General features: G+C 33.5%; 1 protein-coding gene across 1 annotated transcript; it reads left to right on the forward strand.

The window, feature by feature from the left end:
• The first annotated feature begins 7,543 nt into the window (after positions 1-7,543).
• On the forward strand, positions 7,544-9,845 carry LOC132600082 (probable methyltransferase At1g29790). Its single transcript, XM_060313206.1, has one exon. The coding sequence runs from the start codon at positions 8,218-8,220 to the stop codon at positions 9,628-9,630; it is 1,413 nt and encodes a 470-aa protein (XP_060169189.1). The 5' UTR covers positions 7,544-8,217; the 3' UTR covers positions 9,631-9,845.
• Positions 9,846-18,897: the final 9,052 nt, after the last annotated feature.

The raw sequence follows: 18,897 nt of genomic DNA on the forward strand, positions 1-18,897 counted from the left end.
TTAGAAAATACGATTTTTTAGTCGCCCTTTCAAGAGGTTTGTTGACATTACAGGAACGCACACTTAAATATTACCTGGAGAAGAGCAAAAAATCCACACACATCTCTGACAGCACCAATAGACGCTCGGCACAGGCATCTGTAAAGATACGCCAAAACAGCACCGCCCCACCTGTAGTCTCCCAAGCGGTCCAGATGCTCCAAAAAAACCAAGTAACGTAAACAGACAAAGGCACCCGATGAATTCGGGAACAAGATGCCCTCGAATATAATAAGCAGGTACAAACGAGCATGACGATCAACATCGTCCTGCGGGGTGTCGTCGCCAACCGGATCCAGACCCTCCAAATAAGTGCAGAGTGCACTGAGCTGAACCCGACTCTGTCCGGATATCTGGGCCGCGGCATCAGGCACGAAGTGGGTGAGCCTAGTCAACTCTGTCACCCACGTCCGACCAGGAGGAGGCTCGTACCGAGTGTACAATGGCTCTCCATCAACCCGCAATCCAAAGAGGACCTTTACATCCTCAAGTGTAATCGTGGCCTCACTAGTGCGAAGATGGAAGGTATGTGTCTCTGGCCTCCACCGCTCAACCATGGTCGTGATGAGCGCCCAATCATGCTGTACCCGACCAACGGACACGCAACGGTAGATGCCGCCCCGAAACAATATCTCCAACACGCGAGGGGTGTGGGGGGTGCTCGCGTAAAAGAGTCCACGCTCTCTGCATCCTACGGGGACGGAGCCTAGTAGATATCCCTATAGTACCGGCCAATAATAACTCTGACCTATGATTGTCTTGCAAAGACAATACTGATCTATCAGCGGGCCCCGGGTGATCATCGGCCCCAGGGGGAACATTCGGATCCATAAAAGAGTCCGGTCTGTACAAACTAAATTAGTCATTATTCTTGAAATGAAAGATAAATTATATTAACTAATCGAAATTTAGCAGTAATATTTATTTGGAACTATATTTTGAATATGTGATATATTTTTAGTTGACCAAATAGCCAACACAACTACGATAAAATTAAACTAAGAGTTCATATTCGTCGACCACATATTTTCCTATAAACTTTACATTTTTTTCGTTAGCTTATGTATTTATGAAAAGAAGAACTTTAACTATTCTTTTTAAGATAATTTTTTATTTATTTAACATATATATTCATGCTTTTAAAATTGTATAGATTAACATTTCATAATCGTTTACAACTTGTTTGGATGGTTGTTACCTATTGTATTATATTATGTTGTCAGTATAAATAAAATGTTTGCTTTGATTGCTACTTTAATTTTATTGTTATGTAACGACGAGAGGTTCTATTTTATGTAACCACTGATTTGGTCCTATATAATACAACATAATACGATAAATGTCAAAACAATACATAAAAATCATCCAAACAAAATGTTAACAATATAATAATTCATTACCAATCAACTTCTTTCAATTCATAAAGAATATTTAACAAATACTCAATTAACAAAATAATAATTCATTAACAATTCATAAATAATTAACCAAATTCAACTCATAAACATATAACAAATTAACAATGTTAACAATTCATAAATAATTAACCAAATTAACAACTCATAAACATATAACGAATTAACAATGCATAAACATTTAACAATTAACAATTCATAAACATTTAACAAATAATGAATTAAACCAAAAAAAAAAAAAAAAAAAAACGGAACAGTGGCCTAAGCCACTGCCCCCAGCCGATCAAACCCAAAAAAAAATGAAATTTGTTTTTTTTTTTTTTTAATTAATGACGATTAAATGTTAAACATGCATGCAATATAATGTATATAACAAAATAATAACAAAAGTTCATAGTAGAAAACCTTAATCGAAGATTTTTTGTAGATATTTTAATCGAGTTGTACGCCGCTTTTTCTCAAAATTCAAACTTAGAATCTTGCTCCTTGACTTGAATATACCGAGAATCTAAACTTTCCGGATGAAATTTACTAGAAAACGACGTTTTTAATGCGTGGGGACCACTGAAGCCTGCCCTCCAATGGCGTTTTTGAATTTTTTTTGCCACTGGAGGGGGCAGTGGTGGAACCCGATCGGGTTATAGTGGAAGACTATAACGCATGATTTTACTGCGTTATAGGAGAGAGGCAAAGTCCTATAACGCAGTAAAATCATGCGTTATACGCTGCATCGTATTCCGTATAGCGCATTATTTTACTGCGTTATAGGACTTAACGGGTCCGTCTCCGTTAGTGCTATAGCGCAGTAAAATACTGCGCTATAGGTACTTTTGTAATATTTTTTTTGTTGGGGCATTTTGGTTCAAAATATTTTTTTTGGAGCCATTTTGGTTCCGGACTCAGTGATTGACCTACATGTACTACTTAGAAGGTCATAGCTCGGGAGGTGATATCTTGCGTGAATGCTTTATTTAGGACCCGTTTGTCCATAGATACCAAAAAAAAATCACTTTTTTAGAATTTTGGAGTTGGAGTTGGAGTTGTGTTTGGCCATAGTTTTTGAAATTGTAGTTTTTGGTGAAATGTAATTGTAAAAAAGTGATTTTTTTTAAAAGCAAGTTTTTTGAGTTTTTGGTATTCCGGAATACAACTTCAAGTTGTATTCGAAATTTTCATGGCCAAACGCTGATTCCGGAAAAAAGTGAAAAAAAAATTCCGAAATAAAGTGAATAATTTTTATGACCAAACGGGGGCTAAGAAAAGAAAAAGGGTCATAACTAGTATTATATAGATATATGTAGCTCCATACAAATATATATGATGTACATTTAGGTTTCGCTTGAGGGTTAAGAATCAATAAATATCGAAATTGTCACACTATCTTACAAGAACAAAGATTAGTGTTGAAACAATACCGTCAGTTTAGGGGATTTTTATACTATTACCGCATTACGTCACTTTTATTTGCAGAAGCAGATAATTGTCTTATTTTCAAGATTACAAATTTCAAATTTTAATGGAAATTTACTTCTTTTGGAAAACCTAATAATTAAAAAAAAAATTACACTGACATGATATATAAAATCCTCAATGCTTATATCGTCCTTTTTTTTTTGAAAAAAAAAAATACTCCAGATTGAGATGAGACAACTATACCTGCGATTTGATTATTTCACATAGGTTAGATTTATCTGTATTTTGATTGTACCATGAATACTACTAACTAATTAAACAAATTAAATTCAGATCTTGACTCTTCAGTCAAAGTTACCAAGATGAGGGGTTTTAAATTATTAAGTGAAAATCTAATCGAATCCACTAATTCGCAAATTAACAAGCTGCTTTGGGGAAAACACCCTTTTCAAAAGTTAAAACATGTAAAGCTTTTTAGTCATCCTCTAGTATATAATGGTCCCCGCCCCCTAAATCCCCTATATATAAGTACTTGCAAAATAATTTTTAATTTCCTTAAACTGGCTTTAATTAAACTATTAACACTAGAGATAAAAATGAATGGACGACATTTATGCACGTTTGCATGTACCCTAATTAGTCACTGATACGAAACCCTAGTGTTTAATTACCGCATAAGATTTAGGTCTTTGTCGAGCTTTGTTACTCTATATATGTCCGCAGCCACACCCCTTTCACCTTTATTTTATTTAAATTAAGTTTCTGCGATGAAGTTTACTGCAGAATCCGCTTTTAATTGAGTACTAGTTTAATCTTTTAATGGAATACTAGTTTTTTCTCCTCAGCATATAACTTTTACTTCAATGTGTTGGGATCGAAATAATAAGGCGTCATGCGAAAACTAATAATTGCAAACTTTGATCAACGATAAATCAGACAACAAAGAAAAACATACTAAAAGAGGGATAATATTCTAATATGGTTTGATAACATATTAAAAGCTAATATAAAATCATAAAACCTATTGAGAGAAAAATTCTCCTCTAATAAAAACTCTCTAAATGACTACATTGTGGATGGATGCTACTGTGTTATGGATGAGAAGAAAAGATCTTCTATTTATAAGAGTCCAAAACTTCTCCTCCAAGAAAATAATAGATATAAAAGAGTCCTTTTCTACCACAAAAACGTTTTCAGAAAACTTTTTTGATTGGTGTAGAATCCAAATAAGGTAGGAAATTCAAGACAACACAATGTATAGTTTTGGACTAAATTCTGTATTTGTATTATGAAATTTATTTAATATATTTAAATAATTTATCCCAAACCAAATTGTTGACCTACTCGTCTCCTATCCTAAAATCTATAACCCATAAACTTCAGAATTTTGCATCCATCTCCACATAATGCCCAAGAGTACTATGCCCATTAATTAAGAAATCGCTTCAGTAATCTATCTTCTTAAACTTTGGCTAATCCTTATCTTTCACAACAGACTTTTTCAGTTAATGCTGCTTATTTAAATTGTGGTAGGAGCAAACGCCACTATAGTCAGTTATGCTTAGATAAGCTAATTTATTTACTAGCATAAATCGCTTAATAATTGCAGTAGTTGTTTGTGGTACTAGTGTCACGTTCTATGTGTTCCTACTATGCGTTAATACTAATCAATTTTCAAAATCAAACTGATTCGAGAGTTCAAGTATTGTTCTTAGTAGGATTAATGTTTATTTGCTTCAAGATCATTCAGAGGTCACAGTCTCTCGCAAATTATTTTTTCCTCACATTTTTATCATCTGTATGAGATTAAACCATGAGTTATCAAATAGAAGGACTCAATAAGTCAACCGTCACAATAAATTGGGCTAATTCCACTCTAATAGTTTCTTTTCTATTTTTGAGTGAGTGTATTCTAACCAATAATAATAGGTAACTCCTTATAGCAAGCTTGATATGCGAATCTACAAATAATAGAGTAATAACCTACGTATTATAGTGATCAATCAAATTGAACTAATGATGTAAAGTTTATTTACTTTGCTGGCGCGATTATATAACTTAATTAATTGTAGTTGTGCAGAACATTCTTATTGGTCTGACAAACTTGCTTTTGCTAATTAGCTTAATATATTCCTATTTAATACTGTAGTATCATTTAAGATACGGTAACAATAATATATTTTAAAGAAAACAGCAAGCTTCTCTTATTGACACATCTAGGGTTAGCAACTTTATAGGTTTCCAAGTCATTTTTATGTGAAAACCTATAAAGAGACTCTCAAGCACCACGTTTTTGGGAACCTGTGGAGTATCTTACTGTTGAAACAAAAAGGAAACAAAAATGAGAAAAGGGAACCAGAAGAATTCTTGCCCCAGCCTATTGCTACAGGACTAATACTCACACGATTCCTCTCTAATCTATAACAAAATTGCTAGATTATTGGGAATCTTATATGAAAAGAAGCAAGGGCGGGACATAATTTTTAATAAAGGAATTCATCATCTATTATATATACAATATAATTTTTCCAACAAACGGGATTCCGGTGACCCATATTGCCCTTCTGGATATCCGCCCTGGAAAGTAGGCATCGTGAAGGAGTGAAACATTGAAAATGTCAATTAATTAATCTTTCAAGTATAAATGTCAGCCTGCTGATTTACTTGTTTCTTATGCTCTACTATAATGTCTAGATATTTAACTTATAATTAAAATTAAATTGTATAGGTTAAAGAAAGATACTATATCTCTAAGTTGAAATATACTGTACTATGTAGTAATTTATACCTTAAACCTCATAAATTGTACTATGATGGATGGTTTGATGAACACTGAAAATGTTTATCTTAATAATGATTACAATTCAATTTCAAGCAAGTTGGGGTCAGCTATATAAATTTTCACTATTTTTTGTTGTTCTATTTATGCTCATCTTAGTCCAGTATTATATCAAATAAAATAAAAAGTATTAGAATTTTTTTATGTTTTTCTACTGACATATAAATCTGTGGTTCTTAAAATGTAGTAATGAATCTCTTTACTGTTTCCAAAATATATTAGTAAGAAATTGGGAAAACATCACTAATTGCCCCCAAAATACAAAATATTTACCCCCTCATGCCCCTTCCCAAACTATTTTCGCTTCTACCCCCACCCGCTGGAAGTATTTACCTGACATACCCCTCGGCCAAACCCCTTCCTCTCCGTGATACCATCGTAGTGTATTTATATATCATGATGGTATCATGGAGGACTAAGAGAAGGACTGAAACAGTCCTCCATGATACCATCTCAGTATATTCATATACCATGATGGCACCATGGTCCTGAAGAGTATCTCATTGAAGGACTGAAGCAGTCCTTCATGATACCATCACGGTATATGTATATAAGACGATGGTATCATATAGGTTTTTTTTTCGAGAAAAGTGTGTCATTTTTAATAAATGAACATAGATCATTCATAATACCGTCTCAGTATATTTATATACCATGATGGTATCATGTAGGACGAAGAGTAGGACTGAAGGATCTTCCATGATACCATCTCAGTATATAAATATATTGAGATGGTATCATGGAGGACTACAAGCAGGACCGAAGCATCTTCCATGATACTATCTCAGTATATTTAATTATTTATATACCATGTTGGTATTATAACCGGGGGCATCTCGGATAAATATTTTTTATTTTTTCTGAGGGGTACGAAAGTAATAGGATATGAGCGGATAATTATTTTGGTTAGTGGAGGCATCCGTGATCTTTCCCTAAGAAATTTGGAGAGACCATAAGGTTTGCAGTTAGAACAAGATGGAGGCCCAACTAGTATATTGTTAGTTATCAGAATTACTTGACAGTCCCCACGCACTTCGCTTTAAGGGCTTTGAATAAGATCAAAGAGCATCTTGGCCCACTAGCAAAACTACGGATCCAATAGTTCAGTTTGCGGTGGAATAGTGGACATCCCCCAAACCCCATGGATATGGGCATGTAAACGATAATCTGGGCAGACATTATTGAATGTTAGTGGATTGTCACCTGACCATGTATATATTGTAGCAAAAAGTCATGGATTCAGCACTATGTTGTACTCTCTCCATCTAAAATGAATGTTTGACTTCACATAAAAGTTTAAGAAATAAAGGAAATCTTTTTAAATTTGTGGTCTAAAACAAACCATAAAAATTTCGATGGCTAGAATCATTTCATAAAGTTGAATTGTTACTAAATATAGAAAGTTGTCATTCTTTTTTGACAGACTAAAAATGAAAAAAAGTGTCATATAAATTGGGACGGAGGAAGTATGCACTTAACTCATAAGCTCTTACAATAATCACTAGTATGTCTTTTTTTTAAAATGACAATTGCGAATCCAATTGTGGGCATTTTCACTGTTTCATCAGGTGTTGGATAATTATTCCTACCAAGACTTAGACATATGTGAAGAGATCATCAATCAACAAGACAACAACATGTATATGCAGTAACTTAAAATCTTGAGTCAGCTTTTACAGTAGTATGTTCGCCTTAGAAGGTACCCAAAAAATGGAATCAATTTTAAAGTAGCCACTAGCCAGTATCTCACTTCTATACATTATAATATCTCTGTCATAGCTAGAAAAACTTCAACGGCCAAAACCAGAATTTTGAACCAAATGGAACTTTAACTAACAAGACCATTCTTTAAACTTTGCCACCACAAATCAATTTTAAGTAGCTAGTATTACACTCATTTTTCCCTGTCCCCACTCCACACTCACAACCCCTCCTCTTCTACCTCAAAGTCAACGTTAACATATTATATTTATCTCACATGCATAATGCATTTTGTGTATCCTTGAGAAATGTGTAGTAATTACTATTATCTCAGTTGGTTATCTCAAATTATATTAATTTAACACCCATTGGGTGCTTAGATTTGAGTGCTTTTTTGCTGTTTCCTTCACGAGATTTGCGCTTTATCCAAGCTCATGAACATGTCAAATTGTTGTTTAAGCTTAGTACTCACGATTGCACAGCTCTTTAGTTCACCTAGTGTTAGTTTCAAGCAATTTTTAATGCTGACTTTTAAGCTAATGTACGCAATTAGTTCATTTGAATATTTAGATCAACTTAGTCCTATCCCTTTGAGCTCTTATCACTGTTTTTATTTTCTTTTTCCAGTTTCCAATTTTACATCATTGGTGCTAAATCCAGGTAATACATAGTACTTGATCTGCTTATTCAGTATAATTATATGAATTCCATTTATGTGGGCAATGCTTATAGAAAAACTTTGTTCTGCTTTTGGTTTCATCTGATTGGGAAAATTTAGGATAAGAGTTCTTGAAATTTTAGTATTGAACAATGGGTGAATCCGTCTTTTGCTTTAGAAAATGCAGATTAGGAAGAGTAATGGGTTGCATTCAGGTTGTACTAGGTTCACTTGTTATACTCGTGAGCCTTTCGAGTTTGTTTAGGTTTTATAATGCTGGATTTTTCATGCATGATGAGGATATATGTCGCCATTTTTATGGCGTGAAGGATGTTTATGATAGTTTTGACATAAAAGCATTGAGTTCTCGCGTTGATGAAGTGCTCGATAGGATGGATAGTTTGCAAGAAAAGATTGAATTGGTTGTACAAGAGATGGAGAAGAACAAGGATGATTTAGAAAAAGGGAGTATTCCCAAATTGGAATACAAGAGGTTCTTGGAGGAAGAGGTTATTAAGCCTTTATACTCTGCTCATATTGCACTTAGGCAAATTAGGCTGCCTAGATTTGAAGGAATTGGGAATATGACAATTAAGGAAGATCCCTTGATTAATAACTTTGTGATAGAGGAGATCCGAAAGTATATCACCCCGAAAGAGAATAGACATAAGAAGGTTAATATATTTGGAACACAGAAGATTTATAACACGATAGGGCATGCTTGTGTGTCCATGAAGAAGGAATTGGAGGAATATATGAATTATGATATCGGATCTTATTGTAAAGATGATTGGAATTTTGCTCAGAAGCTTATGATTAATGGTTGTGATCCTTTGCCAAGGAGAAGGTGTTTGACAAGGGCCTCTAAGCTTTATCAGAAACCTTATCCGATTAACGAGTCCTTATGGAGGATCCCGGATGGGAGAAATGTTAGGTGGAGCAATTACCTTTGCAGGAACTACGAGTGCTTATCGAGTAAGAATCCTAAACGAGGCTATACTAAGTGCACCGATTGTTTTGAAATGGAGAAAGAACAGCTAAAATGGGTAACAAATTCTACACTTGCTGTTGATTTCTTGATCAAAGATGTATTGGAAGTTAAGCCAGGGGAGATCAGAATTGGTCTGGATTACGGTATTGGTACGGGGAGTTTTGCTGCAAGAATGAGAGAACAGAATGTGACGATCATCTCAACTGCACTGAATCTTGGAGCTCCTTTCAGCGAGACGATAGCACTTAGGGGTTTGATTCCACTATATGTGACATTGAACCAAAGGCTTCCATTCTTTGATAACACTATGGATTTGATCCACACTGCTGGATTTATGGATGGTTGGATCGATCTACAGCTGTTGGATTATATCCTATTTGACTGGGATCGTGTATTGAGACCAGGAGGATTGTTGTGGATTGATCGATTCTTCTGTAATAGGACTGATCTGGATGATTTTATGTACATGTTTCTGCAGTTCAGGTACAAAAAGCATAAGTGGTCTATTGCTCCTAAGGCCAAGGATGAAGTTTACCTTTCTGCATTGTTAGAAAAGCCACCTCGATCTTTATGATCATAAGAAGCATTAGAGCTGTCTTTGTTGTACTGGCATGGCATTCATACAATTTATCTGTAACGATATTTGTTCTAGTGTCTGTAGATTGTAAGAAACTTGTCGTTCTCTTTGTTATACTTGACATGGTATTCATAGGATTTATCTGCAACATTTGTTATTATGTCTGAAAAATTGTAAGAAAGTTGTGCTGCTCTTTGTTATCAAAAGATCAGTCTTTGTTGCTCAAAATTCTTAGATTTCCACTTTCATAATCAAGAACTAAATGCAGAGCTTAAAGAATACTGCTGAATCTTCTGACATTGGCATTTATTTTAATACTGTTCATGAAGTGCAAAAGATGCATATTGCACAATAACAATTTGATCTGATATGAACGTTTACCTTACTATTCTTGAAGCGTGGCATATTGCACCTTTAACATTTGATGTTATAATATCATAATTTGACAAGACAAACAAACGATGTTGCTGCTTATTTTGATTATGCAAAAATCATAATGAAATGTATATGATAGCCGATAATGATGGTTGAAATACAGAAACCTAAAGAAAGCTTGACCTTAATTCTTTTCTTTTATACCACATCTACATTGTTCAAACACCATGGGAACAATTGTACTATTATCGACCCACAACAATTAGACCTTTCTATAGCTTGCAGTTTCTGGACTCAAGTAGAGGAGAGGTTCGCTTTGTACATGTTGTCTAGAAAACCTAGGTACTAATCTTTCTGAGGGTTTGTACTTATCCAAAACTTATGCTTGTTCTGAACTCCTTTCAGTGTGAAGATCCCCTTAATCTTGAATAACGGTATGCAAACACCAAGAAAAAGTGTCACTTCTTGATTATTAGTTCTAGACTAATTATTGCTAGCAAATATTCAACAATAAGGATTTTCCCGGCCTGAACTTTGTAAATAAGTGATTGTCTAATAATGAGCGAAGAGTTATTTATTGTTACTCAACCGAACACACTCCTAGCCAACAGTTCCATGCTTCAACGCTACTTTGCCTCGCTCTTCACCTCTTTCTCCATAATTTTGTAGGTTGATTTCCCTGCAACTAATTAACCACACACGCATAAGCTCTTACTTTCAACTTGTACGTCACAATAATAGGTTAATTATTGGTTTATACTGATAAACTGAAGTAACTCTAGATTAAGATTTCCAGGTATTGAGTCATTTCATGAAGGGTCTCTCCGTTAAAGTTTTTTGTATTTTCATGAGAAAATTACCAAAATGATCTCTTATGTTTGAGGGTATGTTCAAGACAGTTCCTTAAGTATACACTTAAGAGTTTTGGTACTTTTAAGTTTACCAAATGTTAAGACTTTTAGTCTTCATCACATATTTAGCGAACTTTGTTTGTTAGATTTGGCGGGGACTACGAAGAAAATGGAAATTGGCGGAAACTCACATTTAGAGGTATAACTTTTATAGTTTATTTCTAGAATTTGGTGCAGCTTTTTAGTGTTGCATATTTTAGGATTTTATGTGACTTTCTTGGTGTTTATAATTAAATCTGTTTTTCCACTTTTTCCGTCAAATCTAACAGACATAGTTCAGTAAATATTTTACGGAGACTAAAGTGTTTGCTATTGGCAATCTTAAAGGACCAAAGTTGTTAAGTGCATACTTAAAGGACTATTTTGAACCTATCCTCAAACATAATGGACCATCTTTGTCATTTTTTCTATCTTTGTGGTGGTCAGTTTCTGAGTCCTTAAGGAAATGGACCAGCTGAGGAATAAGACCAAAACTAACGAGGGAATTTTACATAAATGACCAACATTTAGAGGTTTTAAATTGCGCATAGCTAAATTTTAGCTAATTACAGTTTGTAGCTATAGTCGCGCGCTACAGTAGATTGCTACAGTAAATTGTATTCAAAATTCGGTTGAGTCAGATTTCGCTGTATTCAAGTCAGATGTATTCAACTAAGTTGTATTCAAGTCAAATGTATTCAACTCAACTGTATTCATTTGTAGCTACTTTCACATTGTATTCACTTTATTATATTTAAAATCGGTTGTATACAAAAAAATATCCTTCAAAATACAAGAAATAAAATACACCCCAAACACAATTTTGCACTAAAATTTAACGGATACACTCAAATACTAAATACAAGAAATAAAATACACCCCAAACACTGGATTGTATGCTAAAAAATTAATGCATACACTGGATTATATGTTAAAAAATTATTGAATACACTCATAAAGAAACACTATTTTCCAGATATGGCACCGGAAAATGTTTCCAGATCCGGCAAAAATTAATGAATACACCGCGACATGTAAATTCTGAAGGCCTAAAGTTAAAGATCAGCCTATTTGAACAAAAAATATTAAAGACCAAATCATTTGGAGGGTAAACCATGCAATTTCTTCAAAATTTGCTTTTTTCCGGTCAGATCTGTAGCAAAACGGAGAAGACGACAAATACTCAGAGAAGACGGATGGGCAGTGGCGGTGGTGTGGTTTGGCGGTGGTGTGGAGTTGTACAGTTCGCCGAAGAAGACGGCTACTCCGGTTCACCGGAGCTGGAAGCTCCTCGCCGGAGCAGTGGGGGAAGAGGGGAGAGAGAGAGAGAGATGGGAGGGTTAGATTGGAAGTGAATAATGTGATGATGGGTATTCTGCCTTAAATATATATATGTAGCTATTAATTGTATTTAACATATTACTTTTAGCTATAGGATGTAATTAATCTAAACTATAATTATTAAATCTAAATATGTACTAGAGTTAGTTATGTCATTTAGCTATCCCAACTATCAATCCGACTACATTGATGGTATGGGCTAGCAGAGAAAATAGCTAGTTAAACCCAATTCATTAGAGGCCTAGGTAAGCCTGTTAACCGGTTCCAACCGGAATCGGACCGGGAACAGGTTAGGAAACCGGCCGGTTCCGGTTTACCGGTTTTAAAGTCCAAACCGGAATCGGACCGGGAACCGGTTAGGAAACCGGCCGGTTCCGGTTTACCGGTTTTAAAGTCCAAACCGGAACCGGTCCGGTTTGGATTGCTTAAAATTTTTTTATTTTTTTTTGTATTATATATTATAGTATTTATTTGTATATTGTAGCTATATTTTCATATGTTATACAACTTTATAATTAAAGTTTAAATATTTACTGACTAACAGCCTAACAGCAAGTCAGCAATACAGAATAGTGTTTTTCGTATACATATATATGTATAACTCACTATATACTATACATACTTATATATATGTACTATATACTATATATATTTATATATATATATATATATATATATAACTTAATATATATACTATATATATGTATAACTTAATATATATACTAAATATATGTATATATATGTACTATATACTATATACTTAATATATATACTATATATATTTATATACTATATATACTTAATATATATACTATATATATTATACTATATATACTTATATATGTGTATAACTTAATATATATACTATATATACTATATATACTTATATATATGTACTATATACTATATATACTTACTTATATACTATATATACTATTTTTTCTTTATATACTATATATACTTATATATGTTTAAGTATACTATATAACTTAATATACTTATAAGTAGATTCTTAGTATATTTTAGGTATATTCATAACTTAATAAAAGTAAAAATATGAACACAAGTAAATAGAAGAAAGCTCAATGAGCCATATATTTTATTCATTCTTGGATAACATTTATTTGCAAGTTGTATTTTTTTTTTAACTTGCAAATAATACATGAGTTATACAAAAATAGTACAATAATAAAATCACCAATTTTGAACCATTTCGTTAATTTCCCCCACATCATATTCGTTCATGGAAATATCTTCAAAGTCTTCCATTTGGTCCGGTCCACTAGCTATCAAATCTTCAATTTCTTCCTCTTCGCCTTGCTCCGATTCTGAGTTTTGGTTGCGTCGCTCCGATCTAATCCAATCTCGAATGCACACTAGTACTTGCAAGCTAAAGCCGGATAATGAATGTCTATGGTCTCCAATTTGCTGTCTTCCTTGGCTAAATGCGCTCTCCGAAGCCACGGTTGATACTTGAACCGTAAGGATATCTCAAGCCATTCTTGAAAGTACCGGATAACTTGCTTTGTACTTCTTCCACCATGCTAAGATGTCCACCTCATCCAGTTGGCTGATATCCACATTTGGCTGCATCACATAAAAGTTAAATTCATCAAAGTTTGCAGTAGAAGAAGAAGAAGTTGGCTGTGAATGTAAAACTTTTAAACCCGACAAGTCATTTTTGCTACTCTGAGAAGTAGTAGGGCGTGGAGCAACGGGTGTAGCACGTTCTTCCAAACTAGAATAATGAGTAAAAACTCTTCTAAACTCATCATCAATAGCGAGATCGGCTTCAGCTAAAGATGGTTGAACTCCCTCTTCAATTTCTAAAAATGTATAAATTTGACTAACCAAATTTTTAGTATAAGACACTTTTAAACAAGAATTTAAAAGGGAACCCAATATAAATAAAGTTGGAATGGGAAAAAATACTTCTTAAATTTGATTATCATTTCAAAAATAGCCACTTGATAATCGGGTTTATATTTATACTCTTGTAAAACTCTAGCTATTTCCGCTAAGTAGGCTAAAATTCCGATTACCGTGGGATAAAATTGTCTAGAAAAAGCAAGAGTTGCATTATAAAAAATTTCTAAGAGTTCAATACATTCTTTAACATCTTCCCAATGCCTAAAAGTTAACCAATCCTCACTATCAGTATTATATTTGTTGTGAACTTGTTGTATGCGAATCCTATACTCATATGCTTGTTGTAGCATAATGTAAGTGTAGTTCCATCTAGTCTCAATTTCTACTTGAATTTTCCTAGGTCTAAGGTTATTTTCCACACAAGCATTCTTAAAATCTGTAATTCTTCCCCTATTAGCATTACAAAAAAGAAACGCAACAGCATTTCTAACTTTTTGAACAGAATCATCAAAATGCACAAGACCATCTTTAACAATTAAATTTAAAATGTGACAACTACATCTTACATGAAAAATATTTCTTAGAGGAGGGTTTATTTCTCTTTTTAAAAGACCAATTGCCTTTGTATTATTAGAAGCATTATCTAAAGCAATACAAAGTGTTTTTCTATAAATGTTAAAAAATCTCATTATAGTAGACATTGAATCGGCTAAAAATTTTCCATTGTGACGACCTTTTCCTTCGTCATATAAAAAAGCTATAATTCTTTTTTGCATAACCCAGTTGTCATCAACCCAATGACATGTAATAGCAAAAAAATCTAAATGGTTAATACTAAGACCCAAATCAGCGGTAAGACAAACATTACAATTTAAAGAATTAAATACATGGCGCAAATAAAATCTATATTTTTTAAACAAATCTATAACATCGGCTCTACAAGTACTTCTAGGAATACCCTCAAATAACAGGTTATAACAACGTTGAATGTAAGTAACAAATCCCAAACCCGAGGGAAAGGAAAATGGTAAACAATCATAAGCTACCATTTTAGCTATTTCTATGCGTTCTTTTTTCTTGTCATACTTAAAATTTCTACCGGTTCGTGGGTCTATCGTCATTTGAATCCCCCCCCACATTTGAACCCGTTTGTTCTCCCCAAATATCCATATGTTTGGTTCTCATATGACCATTTAGTGTACCCGTTCCACCATCCTTACCAGTTCCTTGCTTAAAACTAAATACTTGTCCACATAGGGTACACGTAGCTGTTTGGTTTTCCCTATTCTTAGTCATAAATTTCCAAACTTTAGCTGTTGGCTTACGAGTTCTAGGCGGTTTGTCTTGTGTATGTGATTGTGCAGGACATGTATCTCCTATGGGATTTTCGGGGGGTTGTGTTTCATCATCATCATCATCATCTAAGTCTTCATTAAAAGTGTCGGTAAAATGTTGTTGCATTGCCTCATGACCTAAAAATGAATTATTTCCACCAACATCAATACCTAAATTAGGTGTTTCTTCCACAAATGTTTCCTCATTAAGCGCACCCCTAACAGTACGACTACTACTACCGGCACCACGTCTTAATCTCTTTGACATTATTAAATAGAATTAATTTAAATCACAATCAAATAAATCACAAGAAAATAAATTACAACAAATTAAATTGCTATAATTAAATTGCGAAAAATAAATTGCTAGAATTAAATTGCGAAAAATAAAGATAGAGTTGGAACGAAGGTACCAAATTGCCGGATTAATTTCCAACAAAGTGAAGGCAGCTAGAATTGCAAATCCACCAAAGCTACTTCGGATTATTGCAAAATCACCAACTCCACCAACAATATTATAATTGCAAAATTAATAATTGAAAGTTGAAACTATAATAAGACTTTGTGGCTAATTATTGCAAAGTAACTATAATTGAGAGATTGAGATTTGAGAGAAAGATGAAGAAGAGTGAATTGATGTGCATCAAAATGAAAATGAAGAAGGGTTTATATAGGGGTGAGGATGGGTTAAAGTGTTAAAAATAATAATTTGGGGGCCAAAAATTAAAAAACTGACCGTTTGGCAACGGCCATTTTTGCAAATGGACCGTTGCCAACGGTCCATTAAGCCCAACGACTCTTTCGTTTTTTTTTTTTTAATTTTTACCGGTTAAACCGGTTTAACCGGTCCGGTTCCGGTTTAACCGGTTCCGATTTCCAAAATATTGGAACCGGACCGGTAAACCATTACACGGTTAACCGGAACCGGTTAACCGGTCCGGTTACCGGTTAAAACCGGTAAGGCCAAACCGGTTGCCACGTTTAGGCCTAGGGCAATGGTCCAAGAAACTGTCGCGAGCCTCGTGGCAAACCTCTATTTCTGCAGTCAGATCCTTCAAAAGTACTCAAAAAATGGGAAAGTTACCTAAATGTACCCTTCGGTCAACTAGTTTACCAAACATGGCCAAAGTATACACTACCTATACACTTTGCATATATATATATATATATATATAATATAAACTATACACTACCTATATATTGTATACATATTTTGTAAACTAGATGACCAAATGATATTTGACTGTAATGTCCTCAATAAAATTGTGCCTGAGCAACACCAGTTAACTTCAATTCCTAACAAGTGTGAATTATAGAGCAAAAGATTAGGTGACTACGATTTTACAAGGAGAAATGTTATTGATCATTGGTGAATGATTTGGTATGTATTTAAAGCTTCAGCAAGTAATCATGCATGCGTGCCAAAATCCTTGAATTAATAGTAATGAAAAGATAGATAATATCAAATCAAGTTGAAGTAAGCATTAGGTTTTGGTTTATGCTTTGACGATCAAAGCAATTATACTACAAGTAAAATATGTCGTTTGATCTTAAAGAATTGACCATTTCAGGTGAAGTAAAAGAAATGGTGTTTCCACTAAAACATGTTTAAAACAAAATAGAGATGAAGATTATGCCGTCTCATGATCAGTTGAATATTATTTTTAACAAATAAACTAAAAGGATGTTGTTTTGTTTTCAACTTACTTAACCAATAAAAAATAACGAACAGGATAGTTTAGACAAAACCTTAAGAAAGAGTTAAGAGGAGCCATGCTAATCCCTTTATCTATTAAATATAAAATAAATAAAATAATTTCAATGTTTGTTGTACAGTCGAGATGGACAGAAACTGTAGTAGTCAAAAGTCAAATATTGCAAATCCTTAAGTTAAACTATGAGAAATATTTAAAGGGACTCAGACAGCAACATCCAAATTAAAGATGCTTGCTGTTGGACTCTTTACGCTGACATTTCAATTGCTTTAATTAATTTTGAAATGGAAATTATTATAATGACCAATCATATAAGCAAATTGAATTGGGTATGACATACCGATAAGCACTTGTCTTTTTTTGGTTTGTTTCTTTCTTTTGAGATAATTTAAGCCTTCCTTCAAATTGAATTTCTTTCCCCCCTCCTTCTTTTAGAAACAAAAGGAAATCGAAAAAGAAAAAAAAAATCGGAACCTGCTCAAAGCAAATAATATTTCGCCCACCGGCCATCCTAATATAGTAATCTTTTTATTTTTTATTTTTTTGCATATATTATATAGTAATCATGTGCATGATTGCATATTTTTTTTGTACCATTTTTCAAAATTTAGTACCAGTTGATAGCAATAGTGTATATCGATGTTCGAAATTAGGGTTGGCGAAATCAGCCAATGAAATTATGATCCGTTCAAATTGTTTAAGTTTGGATGGCTTAATGATCTGTCCATTTTGACTCAATCACTTCAATGCATCTAAAAGTTGGGCTGATTTATAGCCCTAATTGACCCATGAAAAATCTTGTCAATTTTTCTTTTTAAGAAATAGTTTTAAATTTCATATATGTTATATATAGCCTTAAAAAATTTATGTACTTGAATAAATTGTAAGAAAACAAACAAAAAAATTAATTAGTAAGAGTTGAACGGATGACCCATGATTTAGCCCATGTGACCTAACCCAATATTGCCGCTCAAGTAACCTGAAGGCAATTTAGTAAGTAACCCATCCATTAAAGAACTTTGCCTATTTTGATCCACTTAAATTCAGCTTAACCTCCTCATTTGAGACCCCTATTAAAAATATCCTTTTTTTTTTTTTTTTTTTTTTATGTGTGTGTCATATTCCTAGTTACCCGTACAGCTTACTATATGCTAAACTAGCTGGTGTTTCGGTTTAGATTTACTGAACTTTTTAAAGGCTTTTATTACTGAATTTGACCAATTCAAGTCTAGTTGTTCATCTTCTACTAATTATAATTCCACGATGATAATATTGAAATTGATGGCAAAACATTTGGTCCACTCATATTTGTACTCCGACCTACTTTATAGGGGTATTATTATACTCTATAACTTTTCAAGAAGGCGTCAATGCCTTGCTTTAGTTTTGAATTTTTTTATATTGAAGTTATTTAGGAGTTTGCCGTTTTAGTTAATTGTTAAGGTTTGGTAAGTTTGAAAGTATATTATGGATATAACGTTATTGTTTAATTAACAAAAGTGAATTATTGTCACGTATAATAGTAAAATTATTTTCTTACATAATCAATTCGGTCTTTGTGCTTGGAATAACTTGGATCCTATTATGGATTTCAGATCACATTCTCTATAGAGTCCTCTATATCTTCTTTTTCCGAGCTCTGGTTATAAAAGAAGGAATCAAGAAGAAGGTATTAGCAATGATTAATTTTGTTACGAGACAACTCATGATGATTTTCAGATTGATCTATTATGCGTTTCT

This window comes from Lycium barbarum, chromosome 6 (assembly GCF_019175385.1).
Source record: "Lycium barbarum isolate Lr01 chromosome 6, ASM1917538v2, whole genome shotgun sequence".
NCBI classification, from domain to species: Eukaryota; Viridiplantae; Streptophyta; class Magnoliopsida; order Solanales; family Solanaceae; genus Lycium; species Lycium barbarum.

Coding starts and splice junctions, on each gene's coding strand:
- LOC132600082 (XM_060313206.1), top strand. CDS start 8,218: ATGGGTGAATCCGTCTTTTGCTTTAGAAAATGCAGATTAGGAAGAGTA.